This window comes from Stigmatopora argus, chromosome 13 (genome assembly GCF_051989625.1).
Source record: "Stigmatopora argus isolate UIUO_Sarg chromosome 13, RoL_Sarg_1.0, whole genome shotgun sequence".
In the NCBI taxonomy this organism is placed as follows: domain Eukaryota; kingdom Metazoa; phylum Chordata; class Actinopteri; order Syngnathiformes; family Syngnathidae; genus Stigmatopora; species Stigmatopora argus.
Genome location: NC_135399.1, coordinates 11,770,272 through 11,782,304, shown reverse-complemented (window position 1 = coordinate 11,782,304; position 12,033 = coordinate 11,770,272). Strand labels below are relative to the sequence as shown.

At 41.4% G+C, this 12,033-nt stretch overlaps 3 protein-coding genes across 4 annotated transcripts; 2 read left to right on the top strand and 1 right to left on the bottom strand.

The window, feature by feature from the left end:
• Positions 1 to 20: 20 nt before the first annotated feature.
• bbs5 (Bardet-Biedl syndrome 5) lies at positions 21 to 3,121 on the top strand. Its single transcript, XM_077617060.1, has 12 exons — positions 21 to 185; positions 289 to 371; positions 463 to 528; positions 725 to 774; positions 930 to 1,057; positions 1,141 to 1,276; positions 1,397 to 1,492; positions 1,625 to 1,687; positions 1,783 to 1,917; positions 2,072 to 2,155; positions 2,461 to 2,484; positions 2,566 to 3,121. The coding sequence occupies exons 1-12, from the start codon at positions 124 to 126 to the stop codon at positions 2,665 to 2,667; spliced, it is 1,029 nt and encodes a 342-aa protein (XP_077473186.1). The 5' UTR covers positions 21 to 123; the 3' UTR covers positions 2,668 to 3,121.
• Positions 3,122 to 3,278: 157 nt separating this feature from the next.
• On the top strand, positions 3,279 to 6,478 carry klhl41a (kelch-like family member 41a). Its single transcript, XM_077617059.1, has 6 exons — positions 3,279 to 4,610; positions 4,796 to 4,953; positions 5,027 to 5,134; positions 5,215 to 5,400; positions 5,527 to 5,673; positions 5,767 to 6,478. Exons 1-6 carry the CDS (start codon positions 3,531 to 3,533, stop codon positions 5,876 to 5,878), a joined length of 1,791 nt encoding a protein of 596 aa, XP_077473185.1. The 5' UTR covers positions 3,279 to 3,530; the 3' UTR covers positions 5,879 to 6,478.
• fastkd1 (FAST kinase domains 1) lies at positions 6,284 to 11,643 on the bottom strand. 2 transcript variants are annotated; one of them, XM_077617057.1, is made up of 15 exons: positions 11,486 to 11,643; positions 10,732 to 11,185; positions 10,576 to 10,644; positions 10,385 to 10,510; positions 9,509 to 9,907; positions 9,321 to 9,431; positions 8,742 to 8,873; positions 8,185 to 8,671; positions 7,751 to 7,865; positions 7,463 to 7,591; positions 7,240 to 7,371; positions 7,061 to 7,174; positions 6,819 to 6,969; positions 6,633 to 6,747; positions 6,284 to 6,561 (listed from the first exon to the last, which is right to left on the bottom strand). In XM_077617057.1, exons 2-15 carry the CDS (start codon positions 11,067 to 11,069, stop codon positions 6,466 to 6,468), a joined length of 2,514 nt encoding a protein of 837 aa, XP_077473183.1. In that variant the 5' UTR covers positions 11,070 to 11,185; positions 11,486 to 11,643; the 3' UTR covers positions 6,284 to 6,465. The 2 variants fall into 2 exon arrangements, with proteins under 2 accessions (XP_077473183.1, XP_077473184.1); XM_077617058.1 differs by having other exon boundaries at positions 9,509 to 9,814.
• Between the last annotated feature and the right edge of the window lie 390 nt (positions 11,644 to 12,033).

Below are 12,033 nucleotides of genomic sequence, written 5' to 3'. Positions count from 1 at the left end.
CTCTCGCTTGCCATCCGTTACCATGGATACCCTAGCTAAGTAGCAGATTAGCCAACCTGCTAAATACTTCACCACGGGCTATTTTGTTATTAATTTCTATAATTACAACAGCAAAACATCGCCATGGCCTCTGTTTTAGATGCTCTTTGGGAGGACAGAGACGTTCGTTTCGACATAACCGCACAGTAAGTCTTGCGTTTAGCAAGGTAGCAGTACAGAACGTTTACTTTACAACGGATTTACTGGCATAATATAGATTAATTTCGTCATTTTAATTTTTGGACATAGGCAGATGAAAACTCGGCCAGGTGAAGTGATGATAGACTGCCTGGACTCCATTGAAGACACGAAAGGAAATAATGGCGACCGCGGTATTTATTTTGTTGAAAATACGGCAATTATTTGTGTTTGGCTGGTTATCTTTCTGATGTTTTTGTGTATACATATTTTTTTAATTTCTAGGTCGGCTCTTAGTGACAAACCTGAGAATTATTTGGCATTCTTTGGCCTTGCCAAGAGTGAATTTGTGTGAGTAATCATACGTTTTAGAAGCTGGTGTTTTGACTGTTGTCATTCAAATGTTGTAAGTCTATTTGTGTAGCACTTTTAAAAGAAAATACTCATTTGTTAAGTTAAAATGCAGTCAAATCACGAAGAGCTTTTTGTTTTAGACCCCTTTTTTAAACTTGATTATCTAGAATAAGCTTTGATTTTGTTTTTCCAGCTGTTGGCTACAACTCTATCATTAACATAACAACAAGAACAGCAAATTCAGTAAGTACAGTTTTTGTAGTGACAATGTTCCTTCTGTTTGAAATAGTGGATACCAAAAAAAATTCTCCTCCAAGGTCAGACTTTGGTTGTTATTAAATGCCCATCTACAGTATAGTGTGATGAAGACAGTTCAAAACTCTTGTGAATTTTTTCAGAAACTTCGAGGCCAAACCGAAGCTCTTTACATCCTGACAAAATCCAACAACACAAGATTTGAGTTCATCTTTACTAATGTGGTGCCAGGAAGTCCTCGCCTCTTTACATCCGTCATCGCCGTCCACAGGTAAAAAAAAACGCAAGGGGAATGCTAATTACTGTTTTACTCAAAACAAGACTACAGAAAATATTCCTTTTATTTCTACGCAGAGCCTACGAAACATCTAAAATGTACCGAGACCTTAAACTGCGGGCAGCGCTTATTCAAAACAAAAATCTGAGGCTTTTACCTCGGGAGCAAGTTTATGACAAAATCAATGGCGTCTGGAATTTATCCAGCGATCAGGTAGATATGTAGATTTATATCCACATACTGTTCTTTTCTCTTACTAAAATCTACAGGAGCTGATCTTACTGATTTGAAGTTTTATATATATTTTTTTATATGTACCTTTGTGTCATTTAGGGAAACCTGGGAACCTTTTTTGTCACCAATGTACGGATTGTGTGGCACGCCAATATGAATGAGAGCTTTAATGTCAGCATTCCTTACCTCCAGATTGTACGTATTGTGTTTTACTTTAACACAAGGTTCCATAATATGTCCCCTCTAGAATCCAAAAACAAATGAGCATATGTAATGCATTTTATGCATGTTGCAAACTTTCTTCTGTTTTCTCTATCTTTCTTAAAGTGGTCTGTCAGAATAAGGGACTCAAAATTTGGCTTGGCTTTGGTAATAGAAAGTTCCCGCCAGGTGAGTTCCTGATACTTTACATTTGTTGTTCTTTATTTTTATGTTTGAAAAATGACAAATACGGCATTTACCTCTCATCTTGTTCCTGTTTTTAGAGTGGTGGTTATGTGTTGGGCTTTAAGATTGACCCTGTAGATAAACTTCGGGACGCTCTTAAAGAAATCAACTCACTCCATAAAGTCTACTCTGCCAACCCAATCTTTGGAGTGGAGTATGAAATGGAGGAAAAGGTAATCAATTATAAAGATTCATTCTGGAATCTGAAATAAAGAACAAAAATATAGATCTAGTTATTTATAATACTGAAATAAATGAATCGTTCAATGATAAATCTGTTATGATGGGTTTGTTGCCATAGCAATGTTTGTCGTCCCAATCCTTTAGCCGCTGCCCTTGGAAGAAGTGACGCTGGAGCAGCCTCCCGATGACGTGGAAATCGAGCCTGACGAGCAGACGGATGCTTTCACTGTGAGTGTCTTTGGCACTCTCGGCAGCCCCGCCCAGGGGGGTCTCTTTGGCCTAGCTTTCCAGCTCCAAGAATAGCTGCTGACTAAATGTAGTTAACCTGTTCTAGAAGAAAAAAATGAAATCACCAAACTTAAAAAAAATAATGAGTAAATAACCATCGCTTCATGACTTAGCAAATAGGCCACACAGGCTTTTACTTCTAGTTCAAAAAACAAAAAGTATACAAATTAACTGCATTAGGTGTTCTGTATTTTATTGAATAAGAAACTGATCAATTCCAAATTGTTTTTTTCTTTTGCCCACAGGCCTACTTTGCCGATAGTAACAAGGTAAAGTCTCAAAACATGACAATTACAGCTTTAATTTACATTCAATAATGTATATATTTATTTTTCCTATCTTTCTTTAAGCAACAAGATCGCGAGCCAGTTTTTTCGGAGGACCTTGGCCTTGCCATTGAAAAGCTGAGGGACGGATTTACCCTTCAAGGATTGTGGGAAGTCATGACTTGAAATAATTTCCAATATTTATGTAGCATTTTGCTGTAAATATTGTGCTGACATAACGTATTTGACAGGAACAGTTGTATTGTGTTGATAGTCTTTTGATATAGCACATTCGTATAAGACGTTTATTGTGAATGTCCGTCATACATTAAAAAAAACAATAATTTTAGTGGTTTAAGAGAAATCCATATCTTAAATATTGTTATTTTAGAATCTAATGCATTATTTGCATGGGAGAGAAACTGTATTTAAAGATCAGGCATTTTGATAATGCTAAAAGAGAACCTAGTGTCACCACTTATAGCAACAGCTGTTCACTCACAGGCTAATACTGGACAGCAGAGTCATTGATTTATGACTGTCGCTAGAATTGCAAACGTGAGCATTAAGTACTCAACCAAATTGGACAAATGTGTTTTGTGTTTCACTGACTTTCTTATAAACCAAGCTTACAAAACCACCAACATTTTTCCCCAGAAGTTTTTCAGATGTTTTCAGCAATTATCTTTAAACATGAACAATGGATTAAGAAATTCATCACCTCGATTAGTGCTTTGCCAAGGATTTTTCTCCGATGCGCCCGAAACCTAAATGAAAACGAAAAATGTCCTAGACTATTTCTGTGAGGGGCGCCTAACAATGCAAATCACCAGGGTGACGAATCTCCGCAGTTGTTTTTACTCCGCGACAGCTGTACGTGAGCTCTGATAGGGCCAAGAAGAATTCTTCCTGGATGGGGCGCTAGGCTAAATTTAGAGGAGCACAGTTATATCGAGTGTAGCCTCAGAACTGGCCACCTTAAAGCTCGGCGCCTTCACAGCGGCCTCTTGTATTCTCACCCCTGCTCTTCCAATCCATTCGAGATCACGATGGACCCACGTGGTTTGAAGGAAGATCTTCGGCTCTTTCAGAGCACTCTGCTTCAGGACGGACTCAAAGAACTCCTGAATGAAAATAAGTTGGTGGACTGCGTCCTGAAAGTGAGGGACAGGAGCATACCCTGCCATCGCCTTATCCTGGCCGCATGTAGCCCCTACTTCCGGGAACTTTACTTCTCTGAGGATGGCAGAGAAGTGGACAAGAAGGAGGTGGTTTTGGAGGATCTGGATCCCGCTGTCATGGAAGGCATTGTAAGCTACATGTACTCGGCAGAGATCGATATCAACGACGACAACGTGCAGGACATCTTGACGGTGGCCAGTCGCTTCCAGATCCCCTCGGTGTTCACGGTTTGTGTGAACTTTCTTCAGCAGAAGCTAACTATGAAGAACTGCCTTGCCATCTACAGGCTGGGCTTGATGATCAACTGCCCCAGACTGGCAATAGCGGCTCGAGATTACATCGCCGACCGTTTCGTGGACGTAGCCAAGGACGAGGACTTTTTGGAACTCGCTCCTCATGAACTCTTTGCTCTTATTGGAGCCGACGCGCTGAATGTGGAGAAGGAAGAAGTTGTGTTTGAGACTCTCATGAGGTGGATCAGGAAGGACAAGGAGAACCGCATCAAATCCTTACCGGAAGCCTTTGATTGCATCCGCTTCCGTTTACTTCCAGACAAGTACTTCAAGGAAAAGGTCGAAAAGGACGAGCTCATCAAAAGCGACCCGGCGCTTGCCCAAAAAATGAAAGAAATCAGGGAAGCATTTGCAGGCAAGTTGCCCGAGAAGAAAAAGAGCGACGGGGAAGGAGAAGAAGCCAAGTTGCCCGGCTACCTAAACGATACCCGAAGATACGGCATGTTCGCAAAAGACTTGGTGCTGATGATCAACGACACGGCTGCGGTGGCCTACGACGGGCAAGAAAATGAATGTTTTTTGGCCGCCATGACAGAGCAAATCCCCCGCAACCATGTGAGTCTGGTGTCAAAGAAGAACAACCTCTACGTGCTTGGAGGACTCTTTGTAGATGACGACAACAAAGAAAACCCGTTGCAGTGTTACTTCTACCAGGTAAAGATTTATGTTGATTACAAGAAGTTGTTCTATTGTTTCCCATTCAAGTCTCATCCTGGTTTTCAAGACCCCGTGCCCGCGTGGGTTTCCTTTGGCTGCTCCAGTTTCTTCTCACAGCCCCGAAACATGCCTGCTAGGTGGGTTTATCGCTCCAAACTTTATCGCTTTTTCTCTCGTTCTAGATGGACAACATTTCTGGTGGTTGGATTGCATTGCCCCCCATGCCCTCTCCCAGATGTTTGTTTGCCATGGGGGAGTTTGAGAAGCTCATCTTTGCCGTGGCGGGGAAAGACCTGCAGAGCAACGAGTCCCTTGACACCGTTATGTGCTACGACACCGAGTAGGTTTTGCTAGCTTTGTCGAGAATACCGCTGTTTTTTTCAAAAATATTCATTTGAATCTGCCCTTTTTAGAAAAATGAAGTGGGCTGAAACCAAAAAGTTTCCACTGAGAATCCACGGACACGCTGTGCTGTCAGAGAATGGGTTGATTTATTGTATCGGTGGGAAAACTGACGATAAGTAAGTTGAATTGTCGTTTTGTTCATCTGTGGGATTGACTTTATTCTGACATGGCATCGCCTCTTACTGGTTTAAAACAGCAAGCCATGCAATAAGATGTTTGCGTACAACCACAAGAGGTCTGAGTGGAAAGAGGTGGCCGCCATGAAAACGCCTCGAGCCATGTTCGGAGCGGTCGTCCATAAAGGGAAGATCATTGTGGCTGGAGGAGTCAACGAAGAAGGCCTTACTGCTGCATGTGAAGCTTACGACTTTGCAACCAATAAGTACGTGCATATATTCAAATAGCTACTTGCTCAATTTGTAATAAAGTGTTGTTTAGTTTTTTAATTTACCCTCAATTTCTTACAAAGCGTGAAAAACCTAACCTTCCAGTGCCTACATTGTTGCAGGTGGTCACCATTCCCAGAGTTTCCCCAAGAGCGGAGCTCAGTCAACTTGGTTAGCTGCGGAGGGCTCCTCTACGCCATTGGAGGTTTCGCCATGGTGCAGAACGACAACAAGGAGTGTGAACCAGTGGAAGCCTTGGACATTTGGCAGTACGTGACTCGCTCTTTCAACCAGACCGTACATAAATAGCATTCCATCGTAGGCCGTGATGGCACTCTGAACACGTATTTGTTCCCCTCCAGGTACGAAGAGGACAAGAAGGAGTGGACGGGGATGATCCGCGAGATGCGTTACGCGGCCGGAGCTTCCTGTGCGGCTATGCGTCTGAATGCAGCTCGCATGGCCAAGCTGTAATGGTCCAGCAACCTGCTTTTGTTTATTATCTTAAACTGACACAGCATTATAACGTCACGGATTGATGTTTTGACACATTTATGATTTAAGTGTGTAACATAACTGTATAATCCTTTCATATTTCATGCCAGATTGCAACCATAAGAAACACGACGGACCACTGGTGCGGATGTGAGGATGAATGGTTAGAGGATAAGAAATCTAGGTTTGTTCTGATTAAAATAAGATATATTACCTGTACACCTCATTTGTATTGACATTTTTAAAGAGGAAGTACGAAATAATGTTGTTGCACTAATTGAACGGAATTGGTCTTGAGACCTCAACAAAAGCCCAAATGTGCTTATTCTCACAGTTCATTATTTCCTTTTGGACAGGTGTCAATTTTAATGATCACATGGCAAGTACAAGCTCCATCTTTTTATTTAAAAAAAAACCTACAACCATCTGAACAGTTCTGCAAAAACAGGCTGATGTCACAATAATGAATATGAATATAGAGCACTTGGTGACCTTTTGTAAATTCTTATTAAGACGATACAATTATGATGACTTTGACAGAATAATTGTTTTAATAAATAAGGCTTTCAGGTCAAACGATCTGTAAATATTTTCTTCTTGAGGTATTCCTTCCAGGCATCCAGTGTTGAAAGCTCCATGGAGTTCCATTCAAAATGAGGGATCTGGAAACACAACAGAAATATAGAAGATGTTAACGCAAATTAAGTGAAGTCTATGGCATAATAAGACGTACCTGAATAACGCGATATCCCAAAATTTCAAGGTGCCTTTTCTTCATCAGGACCTCCCCTTTTATATGATGAGAATTTTTGCAAAAGGACTTGGAATCAAGGAAGTTGATGGCGACCCTGCGCGACAGACGACAGTCTCAGACAAAGATTTACCCAACAATTGCCCGTCTTTAGCATTAGTTTCGTACCGCTGGGCTCCAGGTGGGAGCTCATTTCTGTCCTTTTTCAGTAAACTACTAGTAGAGCCCCAGGAAAATTTTCCTTCATCTGAGATCTGCAGACTTGTCGACTCACTGCCAGGCAATGGCTGTAGCTGCTTGTCTAGAATGCATTCAAAGTCTGGGGAAAGCGAAAGTTACCATTTGTTAATTTATTTATTTAGTAAACCTCGGTAGTATGACCCCAAAAACATTTTAGCTGCATTACTCACCTACAGTGTAAAAATACGGCGTGACCGCCGCAACCTGGACAAAGTTAAAACCACCAAGTACCTCGTCCAACAATTTGTGGATTTGCTTCTGCACAGGGCTGATCAACCCATTCCCTGGACAGATTTGACATTTAATTTACTACAATTTCCACCACATTCACAAAACCATTTTCACTCACGTCTCTTCTGCAGCCGCTGGCAATAGCTCTCGTGAAACCATGGCACCTGAAATTCAGGACACTCTAAACACACGGCACGATTCAGCTCCATCAGTCGTAGTCGGGTCCGCATATTCAGAGCGTAGGGAAGGGCTGCCAAGCAAGAAATAATAGGCTGTTTAACGCTGGAACATTAGGCTATACTTTTTCTCATTTCTGTCAAGATTAGTTGTGCATGTAGTACTTTCTAGCTGGGCGTCAAGCTTTCCCAGAAAATCTATCTTGAAGATTTCTTTGACCAATGCCTCAGGAAAATAATCTGCTAACGCCAGAGTGTAGGCCAGCAGAACCAGTAGATGAGGGTCAAAAGAGCCTACATAAACAAATAGGTGTTTGTTCATTTTCATCCAGAAATACATATAATGCAAGGGTTGAAATGTGCAAGTCTCACTCTAAACAGTTTTCGTAAATTGAGTACCCCGGTGACTTAAAGTTATGTTTACGTTATCTAAAAACGGAGATGTTTACTTACTGATATGAGGAGTAAAACGCTGGATGCAAACATTGTAAAGCTCGTCTGCTTTTTCAGAATCATAATTGAGGACAGAAAAGGGGAGCAGTGTGGCATATGTTGCTGAGTCGTGAATCTTAAAGAGAAGATAAAGAGAAGAAAACCTGTAAGTAACAGAGTATGCAAAAAAACCTTAAAATTCAGGTAGGGTTTTTAAAACAGGCATGTCTACAACTTCGATTTATAAGAGTATGGATAGTGACCATACCAAGATAATGTAGTCAAAAATAGTCAAATGACAATTGCCCTAAATGATGTCATTACGGAGTGTGAGATTTTTTTTCATTTTTTTTCTCCTTCAAATGCTCTTGACCCAATGTCAATGGCAGCAAATTACTTCACCTTCGAATTGATACTATTGGTCCAAAATCCCACATCGGGCTCCTTGAACATACCTTGTCAATGTCTGTAACGACCACTTGGGCGATCCGCTCCATGATGGGTACGCAGAGATAATTATTCTTGGTTAAGAAGAGAGCCAAATCGGGCACATTGCTCCAGGTGATTTGCTCGCTCATCCTCTGCAGCGTAGCCATGCTCCGCTCCAGCAGAATTTCCTCAAACCACTCCCCGGAAATGTATCGCAATTCCTCGAGCAGCAAGTCCAGCCGGTCGGCCGTCTGCAGCCTGTCGTGGGCGCAGCGGTTGAGGGTCTGCAGCAGACGCATGTATTTTCCGGGCGTCCCGCGGCGCTGGGATGGGTCGTTGCGCACCCACTTGGCGAGAATAAAGGAAATGCTGTTGAGGTCGTTGAAGTTGCATTGAGGCAACACCGCTTCCACCCGTGAGATCACGCTGTCCTCCAGCCGGGGCGAAGGCAGCATGGACAGCACACGGGCCAACATGATCACTTCGTAAGGAAAGACGCTGTGCTCTAAAAATCTAAAGAGAATTCAGCCTTTTAGTTCTTGGAGGTTTTTTTTAACAAAAGAAGATGGAACATTAGGGCTACCTGAGTAAGATGTTTTGTAATTTGCTGAAAAGTTCTGGATTCTGATAATGTAGCAGGTGAAGAGCTTGCGTGATTCTACCGACCTCCATTGGGCTGTAGACGTCAAGGTTTCTTTGGATTACTGATACGATTCTGGAGAAAAAAAACAGGACAGTATGACGGCGCCACCCACAAAAAGTTAGCATTGTTGCCCAAATGTTCAATAACTGAGTCCTTTTTGTCCAATGCAAATATCGCTAAATGAAAAATACAAACTGTGCACATTATCATTGTAGGATTTGCTTATTCAAAAACTATTTGTATATGCAAAATTGATTTAAAGGCATTTAGGTTTCTTTTTTAGAGTAATTTAGTACATACCAGGAGAATTTAACTCACGTTTTAGGAGTATTCAGCGGCTAAATTATTTTTAGTAGATTACTAGGCTTATGAGCATTACTTGAGTAGACTGTAAACTGTACATTGGGACTAGGATCTTCTAGCCAACCGTATTTTATGTTGATTATTTTATCACGGTGGTGGTAAAAGTTTGAGAACCGAGATTGCAAAATTGATGTAAATAATATGGAATGGCCTCACTTGTTAATCAGGCTAAGGTTCCTGCTCTGAATATCTTCCAGTGTTTCGGCGATGGCCAACGCCTGCTGTGCGCTCAACTCATCAGCCAAAAGAAAGGCCGTGCTCTCCAACCTGAACAGAAAACACCAGGCGCATTAATTACAGACAATACGCTACTAGTAAAGGATTGTAAAATTCCTGATACCAACCCCTCTTGGATCTCCTTACTCGCCATGGGTGCCAGCGTGGCAAAAAGTTTGGTGAAGGAAAAAGGGTCTGTGCTGGAATCTATCAGTTCTATCAGCTGTTGTTTGGCAGCTAGTCTCAAGTCACAGTTGTTAAATTGCAGGGATTGGTACAAGCCCAAGAAAATGGTGATGTTCTCCGCGTCCAGTCTTGGAACGTTGTGCAGGACAATCTGGTTGCATTTCTCTAGCAGAGGCCTGTGGCTGTGCTTGACGTTGCGAAGGAATTGCACCACTCTGCGAGGGTTGTTGTAGTTGGACTGATCCATCCTGTCGAGCAAAACATGCGCTTGGCTAAGGAGGGCGTCTCGAAGACGAGGTGACACCAGGTAGGAGACGCTAATGAGCAACGTGGTTAGGATTCTGTAAGGGCAAAAACAAACACATAATTTGACTTTTCGAATGTGTAACAGGAGATGAAAATGTAAGGAAATGCCAGTATTTCAAAGATGTGGCCATCTGGCACGGGGGCAGACATTTGATCAAGGCTGGTCCTCCTTTAGCCAATCAAATGTCAGTATCACAGATTACCTGGCCTACATAAATCCCCTATATCGCATACACATGTTGGCCCTGGTTTGACTCGTATGTTTGTGCAATATGAACAGCTAGGAAAAAAATATGGACATTAACAAAAAAAGAATCGGAATTGCCCTGCGCTGTGGACATAGCCTGAGGTTGAATGAGGATGGGTATAAGTGACATCACTAAATGGCTGCCCCCATATGACGTCATTTTGGGGCATTTCGAAGGCTAAGACCAAGTGAAATTTGGTGTATTTTTTTTTTTTACAATGACAATAAACCTTCCTTACTCGAGAGGTGTAGTGCTTCTACCCACCTGGCGTCGTTGATAGACGATAACCTCTGATCCACTATATTGGTTATGTGGCCCATCAAAGAACTTTGTTGGAGGTGCTGATCACTAAGACAAATGGCAAACTTGGACAGGGATGCCATTGGAAGTCTGAAAATATTTGTAATCAAGGTCAGACAGGAATGTTGAAGACTTTATGACAGACAACTACTTACTTGTCTAATCTTAACCAGCTTTCTGAAACCAGCTGCTGAATAAGCGAGTCGTGGGGTTCCACGTTCAGCCTGAAAAACAGTTCAACCAACAGCATCCCGTTTTTACACCGATGTAAGTATTTTTTTATCTTTGCACGAATGCTGCATTTCACCTACCTGAGAAAACTATAAAGTAAATCCACTAATGTAAAATCATCCATGAGTGAAATTTTGTTCTCAGCCAGAACCCGAAGCGTCAGGAACTGCGGGTGATTGTTGACGAGCTCCACCGTTCTCAAAAACTGCGGTTTCTCTTTCTGGAAGTACCACAGCATCTTCACGGCCGAGCTCACGTGGTCGATGGTCAGTTTGGCTTTGTTTTTCCCCACCACGTCAAAAATGTGGTTTTCACTTGAGCAGATCCGCAGCTCATCCAGAATCTGGTCGCGGTTCGTGGGGACATTTTTATGAAAGCGCCTTAGAAAGAAGGAACCGAGACCCCGTAGATGAAACATCACCACAAATTTCAGCTGACAATTAGCCTCATTGTTGCATGATGTTCACCACCATGTTCTACTGACAGGGGGGTCACACACATCATAAACAACAGTTAGAAGTTGAACAATGCTCCCTGAAAAGGAAAACATGGGCAGTGTTGAAATAAGATTTAAACAACATTCAAAAGTGTTAAAGATAATAATGCAATAAAGCATTAATTCAGTATATTCAACATTGCATTGCTCCTTCAGTTTTGTAATGGGATTTTCAAGTGGTTAGTGACAACAATTATTTACGACATAAACAACCACAAACGCAGCCATCAGAGTATGCGTTTAGTGAGAAATGCATATTGTATATAGTTTTCCTTTGTTAAAATAAACGGGGAAGGAAGGAAATAGATTAAAATACCTATATTGAAAGTCAAACTCACCTAACACGCGGAGGCTTCCATAACGAGTGACGTAATAAAATACCATTGGCTGGTTTGGGCTTCCTGGTTTGCGTTTCATGAGCCCCAAATAAAATAAAAAAATGAAAACACGCTCTTATCAAGGCGAATTAATCAAAACAACTGGTTGTAAATAAAACAACATTATAAAATATTATATAAATAAATGTATCTTTAAATATCTTTGGTTGAACCAAAGATATTACAGGATGGAAGTCGAGGCGTTAGTGGCCATCTTAAAACAGTAAAACTTTCTAAATGGCTATTTCAAAGAAGCAAAATTGAGCAATGTTCTCCACAAAAATTGCTTTAAGTCGGTGAAATATTGGAATATGTTTTTAATCGTATTACATAGGCTAGGATTCAGGCCATAAAAATACATGTAATGAGTTTTAAGTATTTCATTAATTGTCTGCATTTTGGAGTATATTACAAAAAACAAGCTGTTTCAAAAATTGTTCAAAAGAAAGTGAGCAATTTATAGCTATTTCAAAGCAGACGCTCAATTGGCTGTATTGTTTTGCTCATCG